This window comes from Neophocaena asiaeorientalis, unplaced genomic scaffold, assembly GCF_003031525.2.
Source record: "Neophocaena asiaeorientalis asiaeorientalis breed wild unplaced genomic scaffold, Neophocaena_asiaeorientalis_V1.1 scaffold409, whole genome shotgun sequence".
Lineage (NCBI taxonomy): Eukaryota > Metazoa > Chordata > Mammalia > Artiodactyla > Phocoenidae > Neophocaena > Neophocaena asiaeorientalis.
In genome coordinates, this window is record NW_020175208.1 from 513,938 (window position 1) to 536,209 (window position 22,272).

The 22,272-nt window shown below is 43.5% G+C and overlaps 1 protein-coding gene across 4 annotated transcripts in view; it reads left to right on the forward strand.

The window, feature by feature from the left end:
• LARS2 (leucyl-tRNA synthetase 2, mitochondrial) overlaps window positions 1-22,272 on the forward strand; it is a 272,119-nt gene that overhangs the window by 174,552 nt on the left and 75,295 nt on the right. For all 4 annotated transcript variants that reach the window (XM_024765316.1, XM_024765317.1, XM_024765314.1 and 1 more), the window contains one exon: window positions 6,070-6,213. In XM_024765316.1, coding sequence (XP_024621084.1) covers window positions 6,070-6,213 — 144 coding nt within the window. The remainder of the gene's footprint in view (window positions 1-6,069; window positions 6,214-22,272) is intronic.

Below are 22,272 nucleotides of genomic sequence, written 5' to 3' on the forward strand. Positions count from 1 at the left end.
TTTTTTTTTTTTTTTTTTTTTTTTTTTTTGCCTTCCTCTTTCTCTTATAAGAGCTTTTGTCATTACTTTGGGCCCATCTGGTTAATCCAGGTTAATCTCCCCATCTCGAAATCCTTCATTAATCATATCTTCAAAGACCCTTTTGCCGCGTACGTAACATATTCACTGGTTGCAAGTGACATGGGCATCTGGATTCTGGATGACATAGGATGTGGACATCTTTGGGGTGCAATTGTTCTGCCTACCACCCTCTTTTCCCAACTTCATAGGGTGTTACAAGGGTAAAACAGATGAATGCTTGTGGAGAGCCTGGGATGGTGCCTGGCACAGAGTATGTGCTTAATAAATGCCTGTCTGTGCGTGCCTGCAGGTACCTGGAGTCATTATGATATTTATTTATTTATTAAAGAAGGTGTGGGGGTAGGAGTTTATTAATTTATTTATTTTTGCTGTGTGGGGTCTTCGTTTCTGTGCGAGGGCTTTCTCTAGTTATGGCAAGCGGGGGCCACTCTTCATCGTGATGCGCTGGCCTCTCACTATCACGGCCTCTCTCGTTGCGGAGCACAAGCTCCAGATGCGCAGGCTCAGCAGTTGTGGCTCACGGACCTAGTTGCTCCGCAGCATGTGGGATCTTCCCAGACCAGGGCTCGAACCCATGTCCCCTGCATTAGCAGGCAGATTCTCAACCACTGCGCCACCAGGGAAGCCCCATTATGATATTTAAATTGGAAAAATAGAAAGTTAAAAAAAATCCTGAAGGGACTTCCCTGGTGGTGCAGTGGTTAAGAATCCACCCGTGAGCCACAACTACTGAGCCCGTGTGCCACAACTACTGAAGCCTGCGTGCCTAGAGCCCATGCTCCACAACAAGAGAAGCCACCGTAGTGAGAAGCCCGCGCACTGCAATGAAGAGTAGCCCCTGCTCACCACAACTAATTCCTGGCTAATTCTAAGGCAGGCTGCCCATGGGAAGGTATCACAGAAAAACAATGTAGATTATTTCACGGATTTTCATTTAGAAAGATAATGTTCTTATTGCTAACTAAAACTTGCTAACATTGACTTAAATGTTTTTGGTGTATTAATGTTTAAAAGTCACTATTAAATGACATGATCTTAAGAAAAAAATCATAAATAGAATGCAAACATGCACAGTTGGTACATTGTTTGAAGATCAGAGTTAGCTCTAATCCAAAGTATTTTTTCCAGGTAGATCTCCTTTTATTGGATAGCCATTTTCAAATTGGCTTTAGAACGTAAAACATATTGGGACTTCCCTGGTGACCCAGTGGTTAAGAATCCACTTTCCAATGCAGGGGACGCAGGTTTGATCCCTGGTCTGGGAACTAAGATCCCACACGCCATGGGGCACTTAAGCCCTGCGCACCACAACTAGAGAGCTTGCGCACCACAACGAAGAGCATGCGCGCTCCAACGAAAGATCCCGCGTGCGGCAACTAAGACCCAACACAGCCAAAAATTAATTAATTAACAATTTTTTAAATTAATAAATAAAAATAACATATCGATATCAGTTAACATTCTATTCCTGGGGTTTATTTCAAAATATAAACTTGAAATTAACATTAGAAAGTTAATTTACTTTAGAAAGACTGCATATAGCATACTTTGTAAAGCATATTTGGCAAAAAATAACTCACATATTAATACTTTTCCTCTAATGGCATTGTCATAACTTACTTTTTTTAAAAGAAGATAGCCTTACTTCTTAAATTCAGTTCTGCTACAAGCTGTATAAATGGACATTTAGGGAAAGTATTTTAGCAGAGCATTACAAAACAGAACCAGAGTCTTTAAATCTTGTTCTTAACAAGCACTGTCCATCAGAATGTTTATTTTCCGTGCAAAAGGGAATCTCTTCTTGCTCTCACAGAACAAAATATTTTCAGCCAAAAATATGAATATAGAGACCTCTTCTTGGGAGAACATTAATTTCACCTCTTTGGTTTAAAAATAAATTATTCTGTGGATGTAGCTAGTAGAAAAAATGATGCTGTGTTCTACTTGGACATCCTAGAGACCTGTGGAGTGCCACCTAATTTGTGAGTTTGTCTTTGGTTGTCTTTATGATTTCAGTGGCAGCTGCTTATAGTGCTAATTCGCCTACCTAAGCTACTTAAAGAAACATGGTGGACAGACAGGCAGCCTTTCTCAGTCTGCCCCCTGGTGGCTTTGGAAGGTGGTGGCAGGTAACAAATAAACTGGCCTTGGGAACCTGCCACCCCCCATTCTGGACTGAGTCCAAATTCAGGCCCATTCTAGATGGAATGGAGCAAAATCAATTTTGAGAATTAGATCCTTTAATAAGATCTATATGGCGTTCCTTAATTAAATAAGCTTTTGTCGAGAAAAAAGCTAATAGACCCTGAGGAAATCAATACCCTAAAACATATATTTTACCAGCCTTCTGGAATGTGAAGCTACATGACAGCATACTCAAAAAACATCTTCATTAATATAAAAGAAGAGCTTGAGGAGAAAGAAGCAAGGGAAATGATGGAGAGCAGCCAAAGGCCTGAAGAGTGATGCCTTGGCCAGTAGACAAAAGCATACTAATGGAGGATGTGCTCTAGTTGGGACTGGCACCCTGTGAAATGGGTGAGGGCCAGGGACGCAAGGGGAAGGAGGATCCAGGGGAAGAGGAGGGTGAGATGAGCAAGGATGAGGTTTGGAATAGGAAGCCTGCTGGGCAACAGGCACCACAGCTGCTGTGTTGCGGAGAGGAGAGCTGATAAACTCAGGATGAAATTGCCTTGAGAATCCCCAATGGACCCCGTAGTCACCCACACCTCCAAGAGCATAACAGCCAAGAAGGGGAGGGGGAGGAGGCAAAAATGATGCAGCACCCACAGTCACTGTACAAAACTGACCCTGTGAACATGGCTGATTCTTGTTTAGAATCGTGTTGTTTAGAATTGTGATGTGCATTTATTAAATGCTTTCTGAAAGCTTCCCACAAATCACTCAAACAAACAGACAAAAAATGTTAATCTTAGTGTTTAACCCTTGATCAACCGGGGAAGTTCTCTTATTTGGGATGGCTCATTCTGTGATGTTGCCAGATAACTTGTGTGAGGGAAGCAGTGGGCAAAATCGACTAGAGTCCAGTGTTTTTGCAAGTGTTGTAATGATTTCAGTATTGATTTAAAGTTGATTTCAAAGTACAGAGATAGGCTGTGTTTTACTGAGATGACTAGTTCACTCTAAGGAGCATGGAGTTGGCTTCAGGAGGTGATAGAGACCAGCACCAACCAGCGCAGTGACTACAGTCAGTGAAGTTGTCCAGAAACTATATTCTATGTAGCAAGACTGTGCTTGCTTAAAAATCAGGGCATCTATCAAAGTAAGTGTTCAAAATGTGAAAACCCAAGAATGCCAGATGAGAGAAGACAGACTGTGGCTTGAGGGGAAGCTGTAGGATAGAGACCATTACATAAGAGAGGAGACCTGGAGAAAGGTATTTGGGAAGCAACTCCAGGGCTTCAAGAGGCCACAGGTGCTGTGTACCCTGGACCCCACAGGCCCTACATTTTGACCACCCATGGTTTTACCGCCAGCAGAAAGGCTGAGTCTGAACCCTGAAACTCTGTGCTTGAGGTAGATTGCAGTCCTGAGAAGAAAAGAGAGTGGGTTCTTACAAGGATGCATCTTTGATTCAATACTTTATTTCCTTTTGTGTTTTTCCTCTTCTCCACCCCCAAGACTTTCATTGCGGGAAAAATTGCTTTTGTGTTTTGCTTTTATTTGTCTTTCGTTCATTACCAGGGTTTTATTGCTTTTTGTGACCTGGAGTCTGAGAGATGCCAGGCCATGTGGGAATGTTGATAGGAAAATAAAGTCCTATTTGTTTTTGCAATCTGCAGTGCTGAGTGTTTGCTTCTCCGTGTCACCTGCAGGGGGCAGGAGACAGAGGTGAAGGCATATAGGGCTTTTTTCCCTCCCTTTCGTACTTTATACCATTTTAGTTGTACATGGGGTATTTGGGGGGGGGGGGGGCTTTGAAGGAGCTGTCCTTGTTACCAAACAATACTTGGCTCTTTCTTTTTATCTTTTATTTTAAGTGGTGTCCTTCCCCCTAACCCCTAATATGGGCAATGATAATAGATAAGTCAGTCACCCTTGGTTTATTCACCTCAGGTTTTTAGGTCTAAGGTAATTTGTCCTATATTTTGTCTATATTTATGGATTCAAGGATTTGGGGGGCCCTTAGAATCAGGGGAGAAAATCATTCAATGCATGTCTTTCCCACTCCGACTCTAGGCTTCACAGGCTTAAGTTTTTCAGTGGATGTACTACTTTTTAGTTGTAAAATCACAACCCATAGATGGGTTAGCCCCTCCTGCACTCCTACTTTTTATATAATTTTTAGATATGTCTCTGAATCAGTCAGGGTCCCAGCAGGAAAAAGAGGGCCTACCCGAAAGCAGTCACTGAAGAAAATGTAATGAAAATACTGTCTCTGGGACTTCCCTGGAGGTCCAGTGGTTAAGACTTCGCCTTCCAAAGCAGGGAGTGCAGGTTCGATCCCTGGTCAGGGAGCTAAGATCCCACATGGCTCGCGGCCAAAAAACCAGAACATAAAACAGAAGCAATATTGTAACAAATTCAATAAAGACTTTAAAATAAAATGGTCCACATCAAAAACAAAAAAGAAAAAAGACTGTTTCTGTGCAGAGTTCAGGGAAACCCACAAGGGATGGTCAAGCACCTGGCACTGGGAACAGAAGGAAGCTTTTGCCCACCCCAGGCAGCAGGGGCGACATCGGGAGCCATTACTGGAACTGGGAGAGCAGTAGCTGGAGCAGTAGGAGAGGCCTGCCCAACGGGGGCGGTGGCCCAACTGGGAAGAAGCCAGGGTGCCTCTCATTGGTTGAACCCAGCCAGAGGGCAAGGGTCCTGGTTAATGTAGGCACAGGGGACAGCTTCCTGGGGTACAGAACAGGGTAGAAAGAGGATTTGGACGGGCAAATTGACAACATTCAGCACAATCTCTTATTAAAATTGCTTATTAAAAAACAATGTGTACTTTACTGCCTAAACATGTCTCTGTACTCATTGCCTTCTTTGTACTCAGTTGTACCTAAATGTCATAAAGGAGTGAATGTAGATGGCGGAGGTATTTTAAATGAAAATAGAAACGAATTAGAACTCTATGGAGAGAAACTTCATCATGGTTAAGACTACAGGTTCTATCAGCCAAAGAAATCTATGGAGATAGGTCTCAGAATATTGTTACCTTTTGTGGGGGGGGGCAGATGTTGATTGGGAGAAGGCACGACAGAATTTTCTGGGTTGCTGGGAATGTTCTATGTCTTGGTATGAGTGATGGTAGAAATTGATTGAGCTGTACACTTAAGATTTATCCACATTACTCTATGTATGTTATACCTTAATTTAAACAGAAGTTTTAAAAAATTGCAAAAATGTTTACAGTTCCTAGAGACCTGAGTTCCTACCTTGCTATCTCTGCCACTTACTGACTGTGTGACCTTAGGCAAGTTATTTAATCTCTCTGTTCCTTAAGTTCCTCCTCTGCAATATGGGGAGAATAATATTCTTACCTCAAAATGTTGTCGTGAGGATTAGAAGAGCCAACCTTAGGAAAGCACTTAGCACAGCATCTGGCACATGGTAATCTCTCGGTAAGTGTTAGCTATTTACATTAAAATAAATACATTTTTTCCCCTAAAATAACCCAATTTTACTAAGTTCTAGGTACCATTTTTTCTTCTTTTCCTCTGTTTACTAAAATTTCCAATCTGCAAGTCCATCCTTTCATACAAGCAGATTCCAAACTTGAGTTAGACACATGCTTAGAGCCTCCCTTCCCAAACCTATTCTAATAAAATGAAAGCACAGAGGCAGTCCACATTCTTTTTTTACAGCTTGCTAGTGGCTTCCTTGCCAATTGATGCTCCAAGGAGGTGCCCTCAAGTCTCAGAGCAGAGATACTGCCTTTGCAGACCCTCTCACATGTAAGGAACCTCAATATGATCCTATTCAGTATACTTACCAGATTGCATCATTTTGTTTCATGAATTATAACAGGCCTTGGTTAACTGGGACCCAGTGGATCAAACAGTGCTTGCCAATGAGCAGGTGGATGAACATGGCTGTTCGTGGCGTTCTGGAGCAAAGGTGGAACAGAAGTACCTCAGCCAGTGGTTTATTAAGACAACTGCTTATGCAAAGGTGAGTATCGGCCTGGAGGCTCCCCAGTAATGCGTACATGTTGGTAGGCAACACCAAGGTCTTCTCGGTATTGGAGAGCCTCACTGTTGGGGGTGAACTCTAGTTAGAGCTGTTAGAGCCATGGGTGTGCAGACAGGAAGCACATGAACCTCAGGGTCACTCACGTAGAGGTTGATGGATTTGGGTCTTTCAGTTGGAAATCAAGAATAGCACCCGGGGGTCATTGTAGGCCATTGTTTGCTGACCTTTCAACATATCATTGTACTGCCATAGAGGCCAGAAAACATTCATCTTCATCTGCAGTTATATCAACAATAAAGCTAGAAAGGAAGAAAGTATCTTCACCTGTGCAGTTCTAGTAAGACCTCCGGAAAGACAGAAGGACATTTCAGAGGGTCCAGAGAAGACCATCTAAAAGGAGTGAAGAGATGGCCAGTCTCCATGAGGGAAGGCCAGGGTGAAAGTGAACTAAGCCAGGAACCAAAGCTTTGGACTTTAACTCTTGTTGTGTCTCTGATTAATAGTGTAAACTGATGCAAGTCCCTGCACCTCAGTTTCCTCATCAGTAAAAGGAGAGGGTGCGACCAAGTGGTCTTTAAGGTGCCTCTGGCTTTTTATGTTTTCAGGAATCAAGGCAAACCCAACCATTGAAAGGGGGAGCTTGCTTACTAAATCACCAATAGCCTTGGCAAAATAACTTGTTCTGGGTATGCCAGAACCATTCTGTGCAAGGTATTCTTTGAGCCTACCATGTTTCGGGATATGGAATTGAGTGATCACTCCCTGAAACTCCAGAGAAAAGTGGTTAGAGCAAATCAGGGGCATTTCCCATGGCAATTTGATAATCTCTATATTAGCATAAGACAGGAAGTAAGCAGGATCTGAAAAGGTAAAGGTATCATGAAGGGCTACTGATGGTATGTCATGGTAGTTCTTACCCTGGGGTAGTCACCATACAAAGGATAGTTGTACCTTTCCATAGTAGCCCGTGGGTTGCTCCATCACAGAGAGGGTACTGGACTGAAATGGACTTTGGGTCAGATCCAATACTGCACTTCTTATATGCAAAGAAAGCACAAGTTATAAATAACCTCTGATCACTACAAAACTTTGCCGAATTAGAACTGTAGTACACCAGCTCACCATACCAATGCCATATGGTTATATGACCTCTAGTTCTCTCATTCAAAAGACATGTCTTAAAAATGAGACTGCTTTCCCTTTTTAATTTATTCAGAATGTAGCATATGGATTTGGAAAACTACTAATTAGAACTTGTTAACATAATGCCTTACTCCTTTTAAGCACACTAGTAGTATTGAGAGGCTGAATAATAATAAGGAAGCTGAGGGCATTGCTCTCTATAACGTCCCAGGCAGTGAGAGCCCCTACTTGCTGACAGTTGGGGTCGACTGCATTACTGGGAGGCATGCCAGGTCACCTCGCGGACCTGTCAGATGACTCTGTAATAGGCACTGGTGGAAAGGCCACCTAATTGTCCTCTGCCTCTAATTGGAAATGTAATAATCTGAGTGGCATTATTCTTTAAACTGTCAGCTGTGAATTTTCAGCTCTTCAGCAGAAATGGTTAGTTACCATGGTGACTTGCATGGTTCTTGCTGAACTCCAGTGAAGAATTATTGAAAAAGCTGAGTTTGGAGGTCAACACTTGGTTTGCCCTGAAAATCAGGAGAAGAGGGGGTGGCATGGGAGGTAGGGGTGGGCAGAAATCCATGTTCACTGCAGGTCCTTGGCTGAGGGCTGCACGTGCACAAAGCAAGACTTCATAAGGCCTAATAGAAAATGATTACTATGAGATTGAGAGGAGAACAGAGATACCAGGGGGCTGCACAGTGCTCTGAAACCTTGGAGTTATGGCTCAGCCAAAAGTACGCAGTTGAGACCTCAGAAAGGCTATATATTACAAGTGTGGATGACACCCTAGGACCAAGGACAAAATTAAAATAGACTCATCTTAATTAAAAATAAAAGTAAGCCTGACAGTTTCAAAAGGCACTTTCAGAACAAAACTCAACACCTTTAAAAGGAAACAACATAATCCAGACTTTCTGCAAGGTTGGTTTCATCTGCAATGTCTAACATATAATAAAAAAAAATTACTAGACTTGCAAAGAATTAGGAATTGTGACTCATAATAAAGGGGAGGAAAATGGAGTCAGCCCAATAGAAATAGATCCTGAGATAATGGAACTTAAAGGAAAAGATGAGTGGACAGGGGAATTTCTGAAGAGAAATGGAAACTATTTTTTTTTTTAAAAACTGGAAATCTAGAACAGAAAAGTGCAACTTCTAAAATGGAAAATTTATTGTTTGAGCTGCAGAGGGATGAGTAAGGGTTAAGTAGGCCATAAAGCTATAGGGAAACCCCCATCCCACCACATAGAGAACATAACAAGTGGTAGCCCTAAAACAGAAACGGATATAAGTTTTGAAGCTGAAATAATGACAGTATACCTGAAACTAAGAGAGCCAAGAGGAGAAACTCAAGATAGGGCTGGAGAACCTGAATAGGTGGTTAGGGGCCAGATCAGGCAATGCCTTTTAGGTCTTAAGAAATATGTACTTTATCATGGGGTCCCTGAGAAGCCATTAAAGGATTCTAAAGAAGGGAATGACATGGTCAGATTTGTGCTTTTATAAATTCACTGTGGAAAGGGCAAGTGTGGGTGCAGAGAGACTAGTTAGGAGGTTATTGCAATGGTCCAGGCATGCATAGCTTAGACTTAGATGGTAGTGGAAAGAGATGGGTAGGTTAGAAAAATATTCAGATGGTGAAATCTGTAGAACTTGGTGATAATGAATGAGAGTGTGTAGGAGATGATGTCATCAAGAAAGACCCTGACTTGGACACAAAGTGAATGATTAAGCTACTCACTGGGATAGGGAGTCCTGGAAGAGACATAGTCCTGACCCTTTTGAGTTTGCAGTGGCCATGAGTCATTTGAGTAGAGATGTAGAAATAAATGATGCTTGGATAAATGGGTCCAAAACTTCAAAGAAGATCAAATGAGATAGGACATCTACTTTAAAACCTGGTATAACAGTAATGGTGTTGAGTTAGTGATGAGGTCCTATTTAGATAAGGATGAGGTATTGAGTCAACAATGCTTTTAGCTGCAAGTAAATAAAAACTCAAGCAGTAGCTTAACAGATGGGAGGTTACTTCCCACACAAGAAGGCCCAGTTGCTGGGACCAAATTGGGAGAGGACTCTGAGTTGGCATTTCTGTGATTCTCATGACCTTTCCTTCCTACCTATTACTCATGGTTGCAAGATGGCTGCTGCAGATCAGACATCACACTTCCATTCAAGACAGAAAGAAGCAAAAGAGGCAGTGTGAGTGACTAGAATGCAAGAACTTTCCCACAAACCCAAAGCCAATTTCCACTGATGTTCTATTAGCCCCGGTTGTGTCATGTGACTACACCCAGCTTCAAGGAAAACTAGGAAAGCAGGCTCAGGCTTTTTAGCTTCTATAGTCAAGATGGTTGGGGGAAGGGGATGGGGAATGGGTGCTGGGATGGCCGGTGAGCTGTGCCTGCCACAGTTATCTTTAGAGCTCTGTATTTACATCTAGTTTTGCAGCTCTGAGGGCTGCCTCTGTGATGTACAGCTGGTGGTCTGCTTGGAAGCATGGCTGTGAAGGAGCCCTCCTTTCATTCACTTAACTTCCAAATTATAAAGACGATGCCTGATGTAAAAATTACAGGGAACCCTGAAATATAAAAATCCTTTATTAAGGCTGTTCTGTGACGTATTTGATTTTCCTCCCTTTACCCCCCCCACCAAGTCTTCCTAGGATTGTTTGCTTTATGAAACGTTAAAAGTGATTTCAGCCACTCGTTCTGTGAAAAAGAAAACTGGCAGTAGGAGTATCTGAAGAAAATGAATTAGTCTTGGCAGAGATGTGTGGGAGGATTCTTGTGGGCAGCACCACGAGGTGAGAGGAAGGGGAGGAGGGCGGATTGGAGACTCACATACAGAAAGCAAGAGGGATTCAAAGCCGGATGGAACGAACACTTCAGTTCCTGACAACAGGGTGACAATTGGAAGACGAGACAAATAGACAGCTTCCCGTTTGAACTTTTCTGATAGATTTGTGGTTTGGGTTTCTGTGCAGCTTCCTTCAGCCCCCAGAGGCTGACTTCTCGCAGGCCCTCAGCTGCCGGGACACTATATGTGGACTCCTCTTTGGCCTTAAGATGGACATAATCATGCCCTGATGGTGCTTAGTCAGTGCCCACACCAAATTGGTGCTTATGTTTTCTAAGTTTCCAGGAGTTACCTGGCAACTGCTAGAATGTGAACCAAGCCTGTGATCACCTCCCACTTCCGATCTGCTTGCCCCTGATCTGATCAGTTCTCAGCCTTCCACTTACACCATCTTATTGAACCTTCACGTTATTCTTTGGAGGGTAGATACACCTGTTATCCCTGTTTTACTGATGAGGAAACTAAGGCTCACACTGGTCATAAGTAACAGCACTGGGATTCAAATCCAGGTGCTTGAGCTCTTCACTGGCAGTATGTGCCACTTCTCAGGTAGCCTGAATTCATTCTTTCTCTCCCCAGCTGTATTCTTGACTAGGTGCTAATAATACAGGTGAGAAAAGCTGAGGTCCCTGCTCTTTGGGAGCTTGGAGGCTAGTGCAGGAGACATTCGCAGACATGAGAGGTCACAGCTGTTGGGATCAACATCACATTGCAGGAGAGTGCAGGGGAGGAGAGGAAAAGCCCCAGCTCTACCGAGTGGTCTGAGGAGGTATCACAAGATGGTGATGAAAGATGGGAAGTGCAGAATATCTGTAAGGGAGCGTTTTGTTGCCTCCCAGACATGCAGGAAACTTCACGCTTCACAAGTATTTCCAAGTAGAATTTCTGCTGGCAAGAAGCAGATGGGCAACAGTGAGCCCTTATGAAATCAGGGAGGATGGGAGGTAATAAACCACCCATTTCCCTGCCCCCTCTGCGCCTCTCATCTTGGTTTCATGTTGCACTTGTGGGTAAAGTAGAGATGCCTTTACCAGAACGCACTGGTCTTGTTGGACACTGCAAAGAGTGGAACTCTGGAGTTGGAGAGCCAAGGAGGTGAGGGAAGGGAATGAGGCTCATGACAGGAGCTCCTTGGGGAGGTGGAGGAGGAGGCTGGAGCAGGACAGCCCCAGAGGAGCAGCGGTACAAAGGTATAGTCCCCTGGGTGCCCCTGGCTGCTTAAGAGTCCCCTGCACTCTGAAATGGGGACCCTTGGGCACCCTTGTTCTAATCCCGAGGCCTTGAGTTCCCTGTGAAAGCATTTGGCTGTCTGCTGGAAAGTGGGCTGTCGCCTGGCTTTCTGCTTCTACCCTCAGGTCCTCTCCCAGCCCCAGAACAGAGAGAGTGCCAGGAAGCACCTCCTCGTAACAGCATGCAAGTCCTCCTGTGCTCTCAGAAAACTTTGCAAAGGGATTGATCAGTGAGGTTTGACGACTTGACCCCACCTTGTCCCCCGAAAAAGACCCTTGGCCCTAGTGTCGCCTGCTGTGTGTTCAGCCTGGCCCTTCGCACGGTGGGCATGTGCACAGATTAGATGTTGGCCAAGGAAGCAAAGTTTCTGAGAACCAAGAGGAGCAAGTGAGAAACGTTTAACGAACTGTCAGCTTCTCTGCAGGGCGGTTGGGATAAAAAGCCGTGAGGATCCAGACCAGGGCCAGATTTAACAGCGCTAATGCTGAGGTGTATCTACTGTGAGGGTTAGGGTTAAGCCCAGTGGCTTTAACACTGTTACTGCGTTCACCCCCACTGTGCCCCTCTGTGGCCAGTCAGGGCTGAGCGTGGCCTTATTCCTCCCTCCTTGTAAAAAGCAGTTTATCAGCTCCTGCGTGGTAGCGGGGGCAGAGCGCATACAGCTCTGGACCCCGGGACTCAGACCAGTGCTCAGACGCATTCTCGGAGCCAGCTTCCTGCCCGAGTTCTCCCTCAGGCCCTGGCTGTCTCTTCTTTTGGAAGCAGCAGACTCTGCTCCCATCCCCAGGATCTGGTTTTGACTCCCTGTCTCACAGAGCTAATTAATTGTTAAATTCTGTTCCTTCTTACATAATACTTCCTTCTGTTCTCTGTGTAACCTGCCTCTCCAGGATCTTTTCTCTCCTAAACCATGAGCCGAACTCTACTCTTCACCTTCCGTCCTGTCCTCTCAGTCCTCCTCAGGGTGATCGTTGTCTGGTGCTAAGGGGCGCAGTGAAGTCCTTCTGGGGGCGCGGGTGGGAGGGGGACAGAGGCGAAAGGAAAGTAGGTGATTTGAGGCTGACAGTCCCCGGCACTTTGCAGGCGAGCAAGAGACTGCCTGGGGTGTATCAGGAGACTTGTACGCCAGCCTCCCTTCTGGCCCGCAGCCCCGGCCAAGGGGACAGGCTCTTTAATGTCAGCTGGGGCTGAAGGTGAGCCTGTTGGGAGAAGGCCGCCGGCTGGCTCTGAGCAGGCCTTAGGGATAACTTCTGCCTGGAAGAGCTCACCAGAGTTGGTGCAGGGCTGGGTTCCAGCTCTGGATTTGGAAACCATGGTATTTCATGACAGAACAGGCAATGAGATTTCCTGTCCCCTAAATGCAGTGCCTTCCTGCCTGTCTTGGGAATGTCCCCCACCAATGCCTAATCACATCTGTATGTGGCCTCTATTAGGTCAGGTCTCTAGGGCCGCCTTATTTCCTCACCCCAGAGTTCTTGCCCACACCCTGTCCCTCCCATCAGGGAACTGAAGACAGCCCTGCTTGCACACCCACTCCAGAGTGTGTGAGAATGAACGAGAACTTCTGAAGGAAGGAGACACACAGTCTCCAGCTTGGCACACATACTCTGCAAGCCGGAAGGTTTCCTTTTTTGTTTGTTTGTTTCAAGATGGAATGACTGCAAGGGGAAAATGGGAGAAATACATTAATAATATATTTCTTATTGTGTATTGACAATGAAATAAATTATAAATTTGATTAGGAAAAAAAATGAACAAAGTAAACATTATGTCTTGCTCTTAAACCCTTAGTAGCCTTTCTGAGCTCCCAGCCAGGTCCTTTAGGAGCGTAAAGGCCACCTTCTTTCTCAAGGTGTTAGCCTGGACTCCGTGGGAGGTAAAAGATTGATTAGCACCTTGTTGGGGGCAGTCCCTGGTTGTGCTCAGGAGCGCTAGTGAGTGTCACCAACGAACTCCTTTAACTTAGGGAGTCATCTGAATTTTAACACTAGAAGAAACCTGAGAGAACATTGTGCAGGCTCCCCGACATTAGGCTCAGTCTCCTGTGCTTTCTAATCACTGTCCTGATCTGAAAAACATAAAAGCCGACAAAAAAAAAACCCTCATGGGGCTTCCCTGGTGGCGCAGTGGTTGAGAGTCCGCCTGCTGATGCAGGGGACATGGGTTTGTGCCCCAGTCCGGGAAGATCCCACATGCCGCGGAGCGGCTGGGCCCGTGAGCCATGGCCGCTGAGCCTGTGCATCCTGAGCCTGTGCTCCGCAACGGGAGAGGCCACAACAGAGAGAGGCCCACGTACTGCCAAAAAAAAAAAAAAAAACCCTCGTGCCTGCCTTTACTGCTGCCGGAAATTACAAAGTCAATATGGTGTCTAAAAACGAAGGGGTAAGTTGTTGCTTTATTTTAAGTAGGCCACATCCTGCCCTCCTCCTGCTCCCCAGGGGGGCTGATGGCCAGCTTGAGATGTCCCTGAAAATTACCGCCTGATCCCATTCCTCATTTTATAACTCAGGCCCCCAAGGCTAGGAAAGCCAGGACCCAACCTGAGTCTCCCAAGCCCTAGGCCTGTGTTTCGTCCACCTGCTCTTGAGCACTAGTTCCCAAGCAACCAAGTATTTCGGACAACCACATGCAGAGGACAGACAGTCGGAGGGTGAGTGTTGCAGGAAGCCAGCTAATGCAAGTTAGGAAATGTTATAGGTACAGGGAGAGGGCGCAAATGGCCAGATAACGGAAAGTACAGTGATTAGAGGTTTTCTAGTTTGTTCTTGATGGAGTTGGCTTGTTGACCTCAGAGCTGGAGCAGTGTCATGTTTTATGTCATTATTCTCTAATCCAGTGCCCTTTCCTTACCCCAGGGCATTCTAAACCCAGCTGCCTGGAGAACAGTGAGACTGATCCAGTGGCTTCCACTGCTATTAAGGAAGCGCACAGACATTAGCAGATACATACATATCCATATTATATTGTTCTGTTTTGTTTTTCAAAATGTATTTTCTTATAGAAAGCGACAATTTTCCACAGTATCTTTCCATTTCTCTATTTATTTTGCTTACTATTCCAGGGTGGCTGATTCTGAGTGTCAGAATTGCTTAAAAAAGAGATTTAATCCTTTCTAGAGCTGTAGTAAGTTGTGAACTCTGGTAAAATGCAAACTCTAGTCATTTAAAAACAGTATATTAGCAGCATAATTTTAACTGTGTAAAAGCATATGCACAAGTACACACACTCATACTATGTTTTATCAGTTCTAACACACGATTGGTTTTAAATTTTATGCTCCACTGAGAATGAAAAATGCTCAATCAAAGACACCATTGATTGTAAGACGTGTCTCAATTTCAGAATTTGTGGGGAAAATATGCATCTCAGTATCACTGGAAGATGGGATATAAATAGGATGGAAGGATATAGAACAAATATTAGTAGTGATCTCCCTGGATGCTTAAGTTGATTTTGGGTAACTGTAATTTTTTTCCCCATCCTTTTCTGTCTTTTCCAGATTTTCCATAATGATTATTGTTATTTTGATAATCATAAAACAAAACAGCCTGATAGCAGGGTTATGTCAGCATTTATTTACACATCTTCTTTAGACCTGAGTGTCTTGGAAAGGGATGGTCTTATGTTCTTGCAAGTTTTAAGTTTATAAGCAAGCTTCCAAATCGAAGGCATTTGAGCAGAATGTCCCCTGGGACTGCTGTCCCCATTTTGTTTTTCTTAATTAGACCAATAAAAGCTCTTGGTGTTGCTCCCAAAACTCCCCCTTCTCGGAACAAAAGCACCTTTTCAGGCAAGCGTAGCCTAGTGCCACAGATTGGGCTGAGTACCATGTTCTGTCTGCAGGATAGTGATTTAATTTCTCCCTCCCCCTAAGGGGTACAGTTACAGCCTCTCTCTTGTACTGTGGAGACAGGGGCAGTGAGGTGATGTGGGTGGCCTCTGGGAATCAGAAGCTGTCTCATCAGACAGGTGGCTCTGTCACTGAGAGAGTTTGTCCTCTGTCATCTGCACTCTTAGGTTTTGGTGGTGACATTTCAGAACCTATAGTCACCATCTCTTAGAAGTTAGTGGAATTTAAATCATTTTGCTGCTGAAAAAGTGGGTTACCTAAGACAGAGGGAAAAAACAAAAAGGCTGGTGTGTGGCCTGAGTTGATACATGAGTAAGTTGATATATGAGTTGATACATGGCTGCCACTGTAGCTTCCTGGTTTCCTTCACCACATCCTTTCCCACAGAGCATGCACACCAGGACATCCATGCTGGTCATACCCAGAAAGCACTTCCTTCTTTCCAGGTATTTGGAAGCTATTTAATAGCATTTGGTTTGTTCCTCCTTTTCACATAGCTCTGAGATACACCCTTGATGTAAGCATGGGCTGCTTGGTGCCTCTTTTCCTTTTTCCTCTGCAGTCCCATGACCCATACATTGTTGGCAAGTCATACATCATTTGCAGGGTGCCTTGCTTAGAACTGATTATTTCCCTTCTGGGTTAATAGCACCTTCACTGGAATTGAGACCCTTGGATAGCACAACTGAATTTGTAAATAAATGTTTTACATTGAGATGTCACAACAAATGGATTTTGCTAGAAATGCATATTATTTTGCAGAAGAGAGATTAAAGTAGAACCATCAGAGAGAGAGAGGTAAGCAAGGTAAACATCATGCCAGAGCTTTTTAATGTGTTTATAATCTTCATGCACAACTTCATGCCAGAGCCAAAGCAGAAGAGGGAGACTGGAACGTGAGAGAGTTTATTCCTCTAGAATATTCCAGAGGGGACATCTAGATTTTTTAAACATCTTACTGCCTCCAGAATTGACTTTCCTTTATTACAACTCAAATATATACTGTGTCTTTGGAGTAATTGCACTGAAATGATTCCAGAAACAAAAAGAATAAAGAAATCTTGGCAACAATAATAAGTTTTAGAAAAAATACAGACAAATTATCGTTCAAAAATAATTGCTGGGCTTCCCTGGTGGCGCAGTGGTTGAGAGTCCACCTGCCGATGCAGGGGACACGGGTCCGTGCCCCGGTCCGGGAAGATCCCACATGCCGCGGAGCGGCTGCGCCTGCGAGCCATGGCCGCTGAACCTGCACGTCCGGAGCCTGTGCTCCACAACAGGAGAGGCCACAACAGTGAGAGGACCGCGTACCGCAAAAAAAAAAAAATTGCTAATCAAATCATACTGATTCAGAAGAAGGCTAAGTGTTAAGCTTTTTTAAAATTGTCCATTTTAATTAAATCTCATTAAATCCTGTCTCAAATCTGTAACCAGCTCTCAAGGTTGCAGTTTCTCGACTTTCCCCTTAGTAGCTAATAAATCCACTTGTTTTAAAAGGTCTATATTTCTCAGTTTGCCTAAACTTTTTTTTTTTTTTTTTTAACCAAGGTCTTTAAAATGTGTCATGTTTTTAAAACCACGTCTTCTAGAATTCTTATTTACGGTCCTGTTGCACCTTGTTCTTCATGCTTTAGCTCACATCCTGTCTTCTCTTGGGAAGTATGGATTTATTCCTGGCATTATTTCTGCTTCTTTGAAGAAACAGTCAGATTAGCCATGTTATATCTAATCCTCTTTTTATCCCCAGCTTTGTAGTTTTCATCTTCCTCTTTCTTATTCCTGATTCTATTTTGTATTACTAAAGCCTTTTCAGTTGGATGTTTGCTTCAGCCCATCTCCTGGTGGTACATGCTCTTAAACACAGGCTCACACTGAGACTCATTCCTGTACAGTGTTGTTTCACTTCTGAAGGCATCTTCATTCACGTGCTGTACCTATGGACCAACAGTGGCCGTCTTTTCAGACTTATCCTAGTGAAATGATTATAATAGGTCCCCCCAATCCTAACCATAGTACTTCTATATATGCTAAATAATAACTACAGGGAAACTTTACAATTTGACTTCAGTTGAGTATTAAATACAATAATTATTTGTAAAAGTTGAATGAGGAGCCCATTCACGTTGTTCATTTCTAGGTTTTGCATATGGAAGAAGTTGTGTCTTTTTTTAATTTACAGAAGGATGCCTGAAAACTGAGCATGATGGCCCCAGAAAAATCAGATCTGGTGAATTCATTATTTGGGGTCTGCTGTTGACTTGGTCGAGTGAGCCATTTTTTCATTAATTAAGTGAAAGGAGTTGAATAATTAATGGTTTCCAAGTTGTGCCCAAGCCTTGGGAGTTGATGTAGAGGGGTTAGAGGAGAGAGCAGGGCATCTCCTAGAATAGTTCAGCTTTCAACTCTTAGATATTGGGTTCCCTCAGATTTTATTTGAAAAGAGATTTCATAGCACTTTAATAAAGAGTCTCAAAACCTGGTACTTCCCCAAGTTTTTGGATTCTATGAGCCAGTAAGATTTCTATAAATTGAGGTTGGCCAGAGTGGGTAAGGGAGGCACTGCCAACTGGCAAACGTAAGGACTTGAGATGAATACCATCTACTGTCACTGTAATTGCAAAACACCACAAAAAGTATATAATCTCAACAAAAACCCCAAACAAACAAACAAACAAATGAAAACAGTTCTTTGCATTGAACAACTGTAGCACTGTAAATGCTCACCAGGCTCTTCTTGTTCTGGTGGAGACTTGGTGGGGCTGGCCCTGGGCTTAGCGGGGCTTGTTGGAAGCTGTTGGGCAGGTGCTTTCTGGAGCCCTGTTCTTCAAAATTCAGTCGTGAATAATGAGTTTATTTTATAGTGGGGACTAAAAAGGGCTTGCTGGGTTATTCTCAAGAGTTTGGTTTCATTTTTTCTTTTTCATTTCTTTTGATTTTTAAAAAATATTCATAGATTTGGTAAGGTTTTAAGCAGGTGGACTTATTTCCCTGCCACAATTAGCATATCAAAACATTTACATTTCATTCTATTTGAATCTTTTGTCCTCATCGAGATCTGAATATTTTAAGCAAAGCACCTCCATAGGAAGTATTCCAGCTTTGACAGTTCAATCTAGAAGAAAAACACAATGAGAGGGTTTGTAAACTGTGGCTTAGTAATGCAGGGGAAGGGGAGGGGCGTAAAGTGTGTCAGAAATGGACCCCATCAGCTCCGAATTTTCTGTGGCAGGAAAGGATGGAGTGGGAGTTGGGGCTAACCTTCAGATCATATAACGTGGGTTTTATCTGATGGAAAGACATCAGATCCCGTGATACCACTCATAGGTTTGCTTGGAAGTTAAATGGAATCTCACTAATCCTTGGAGAGGAAAAGCCGAGGGTCATTCTGAGTTCATAATGCCCTAGTTACGTGCTTGTTGGCATTTAAGACCCCTTAAATCGCTGCATAAATTGAAAAGCTTTCTACAATATATAATTGTATCAGAAGATTGAGTAATAGTTTATTAGCATTATGTTTTATTTTTCTAATATTAATTAATATATTCAAGATTTTACACTTTTGCTACAATGATATCAGACAGTATAGTTTCAGCTAATATAGATACACATCAGGATGTTGAATTTTTTTTTTTTTTTTTTTTTTGTGGTACGCGGCCTCTCGCTGTTGTGGCCTCTCCCGTTGCAGAGCACAGGCTCCGGACGCGCAGGCTCAGCGGCCGTGGCTCACGGGCCTAGCCGCTCCGCGGCATGTGGGATCCTCCCAGACTGGGGCACGAACCCACGTCCCCTGCATCGGCAGGCAGACTCCCAACCACTGCGCCACCAGGGAAGCCCAGGATGTTGAAACTTTTTAAATCCATTATTAGTTAGGAAACTTGGTTGAAACAACCTAAAGTTACTCTCGTTAACTTAAGCCAAAAAGGAATTGGTCAGGAGAGGATCAGGTTCCTCACAGTTGGATGGGAAGGCAGGAGACCCAGGCCTAGGCAGCAATCAGGGAGAACAAGGGCACAGCTGAAATCTTGTCCTAGGAATGGTCTGGTTAAGTCATTGCTGCCATTGGTACCAGCATCTCCAGCCTCTCAGTTCTGGTGTGGCATTTAAACCAGTTGACCCTGTGCATCTAGGTCCCCCCTCAATGTTCCGATTGTACTGAGCCTATGATTGGTTACACTATTTGTTTAGCTTCCACAGAGGAGGAGATTGGGATGGGAAAAGCACCCTCTTTCTAGCTTCCATAGTTGGTGGTGGGGCCCTGCCACTCACTCCATCTTGCAATTCCCCTCCCTACCCCTGCCCCCAAGAAAGAAGAGACTTCAGGTGCTGGGCAGCTTAAACAATAGAAGTTCACTATGCAACTGGGGAGAAAGGTTCTGAAGAAGATGCATTGTAGTTAAATGAGGCCTGAGGAATGAGTTTTTAGCTTCACTCCAATTAGCTAAGTGATGTTGGGCATCTTGCTAAGCCTCTGGGAGCCTTTGTGTCCTTATCTGAAGAAAGGGAATTTTGATCACAACCCAAGCCCTATGACTCTATAACCAGAGTCTTCTTTCCAGGAAAAAAAAAAATATATAAATAGGATAATAGAAGCAGGCAGATCTCTAATAAGTGTCTCTTTTAACTTAGAGAATGATAAGCCAAAACTATCTGAAATATGGATGTGGGAAAGCAGGATTTAAGGACCTCTGCTGGAGAGTAGTCATTGCATAGTAGAGTATAGGAATGCATATGAACTTAGGAGTCAGCTACACCTTGCTGCCAGTGCTTTTTCCCTGTTCCACCCCATACTTTTGGAGTGACTTAGAGGAAATTTCTGAGACTTGTTTTCTCATCTGTGAGGTGGAGATAATACTTCTTGACTTGTCCTGTTGTGAAGATTAAATGAGGCAACATACATAAAAGTGCCTGCTACACAGGAAGTATTCTACAAAGGTTACTACTCCCCTCCCTAGATGCCTGGGGATCTGGTTTTGTAGTACTGCTTGCTCTCTGAGACTCTCCCTTGAGTGGAGGGAATTAAATGGGAATTTGATGAGCATTTGCCCAGTTCAAGACACAGTCCTAGGCTCTAGGTCAGGCCCCTTGTGGGGTTTAAAGAAAAACAAGATAGTTTGCACTTGAATCATAGAGATCACAGGCCAACATTTCTCTATGCCATACTCTGGGAACAGTGTGGGATAAGAGTTGTGACCTATGTAATACCAAACTTAGTAAGGTTTTGTTTTTACATTTTTATTATAAAATGAAATGCAGATAGCCATATAACAAATATATAGCTTTTGAATTATTTTAAAGCAGCCGCCCTTGTAGGTCAAGATAGTGGATCTTGCCAGAGCACTCCAGAAGCCCTCTACATGCCTCATCTCAACATAAGTGCCTCCCTGGCCCCAAAGTAGCTACTATCCTCACTTTTAGATAGTAGTCACGTCCTCACATCTCTCTATAGTTTTAGCACCTAAATGTGCCTCCCTAGAGAGTATAGTTTATTCCTACCTTCACTTTTTAAATTTGATGTCTTTCAAGTACTTTAATCTACAGGTTTCCATCCTTATCCCTTTCTTTTTCTTACAATTTATCAGTTGAAGGACCTGGGCTGTTTGGCCCATAGTTTCCTGGGTTTTGCTGATTGAACACTCATGGGGCAGTTCAACATGTCCCTGTGTTCTCTGGATTTCCTGGCACCTTTTATTACACGAAACACAATGTCTTCTACAAGGGAGCTCAGTGGCCATATTATAATTGAAGTGGATAGGAGCATGGAAACTTTGGTACATGATTCATTCATAATTGAGATACCACATGCCATCTTCTAATGTCCATAGCAGCTGGTTTCTTTTGAAAGAATTTCTAGGAAAGCCTTATTTTAGATGAAGTTTACATTGCAGTTCTTACCAACTGACTCATTTTTATCTCTCATGCATCTTTAGGATAGTATATCAAAGATCGAATCCCAGAAATCCCATTAACCTCTGGGTTATGCTAAAATTAGTTGTTCGACTTTTCAAGTCTGTGCTGTCAGTAACAGAAACTCTATGTTTCTAATATTTGTTTTGTAACATTCTTAAAATGTTACATGTATGTGTAGCTCTGCAATTTCATGTTCCATTTATGTCGGCCAGGAAGGGAAAATATGGAGAAACTATGGTTTATCTGAAAGATTTTGGGAATAAGCTCTTTCAATCAAGTAAATATTCTCCTTAGCTGAGTGTGTTTATAGGTACCTTTACGTATATAGTTAGTTTCCAAGGAATTCGTATCCAACTAAATATATATAAACTACATATGGAATATAATTCAGCTTTTCTTCAGTGAATCATGATCTTATGCTGCCTTACGGCCACCCCTATGAGTGATATTTTTTAAAATATTTATTTATTTGGCTGCACCAGGTCTTGGTTGCAGCACCTGGGATCTTCATTGCAGCGTGTGAGATCTTTTAGTTGCAGCATGCTGGATCTGGTTCCCTGACCAGGGATCGAACCCAGGCCCCCTGCATTGGGGGCACAGAGTCTTAACTGCTGAAGCACCAAGGAAGTCCTTATGAGTGATTTTTAAACACCCCAAAAGTCACATTTAGAAATAAACCTGTATCAAATAAATAAATAAATCTGTATCAATTTTTTTTTTTGGACTTTTGTAACTTTCTCTTAAAGCACAGAGTTTGCAGGCTTAAAATCATGGAATTGAGTCCTCTTGAGGTCCCTGAGGGAGGGAAAGAGAGGGACACCAATGAAACTGAAAGGCCACCAAGGGGCCCACTGAAGAGCCAGGTTCCTGTTGGCTGTGCCGCAGGAGGACAAGGCCACCTGTCCATGGTCAGCAGTGTGTCCCCTGGGACAGGTCTATTGAAACCAGAGCCTTGGCTGACCCAGGTTATTAGAGGTAGGCCTCCTCGTCATTATCAGGGAAAAGAGAAGGGGAAAGGGTTGGTTTCTACATTACCTTGGCAGGAGGCCCATTTCTCT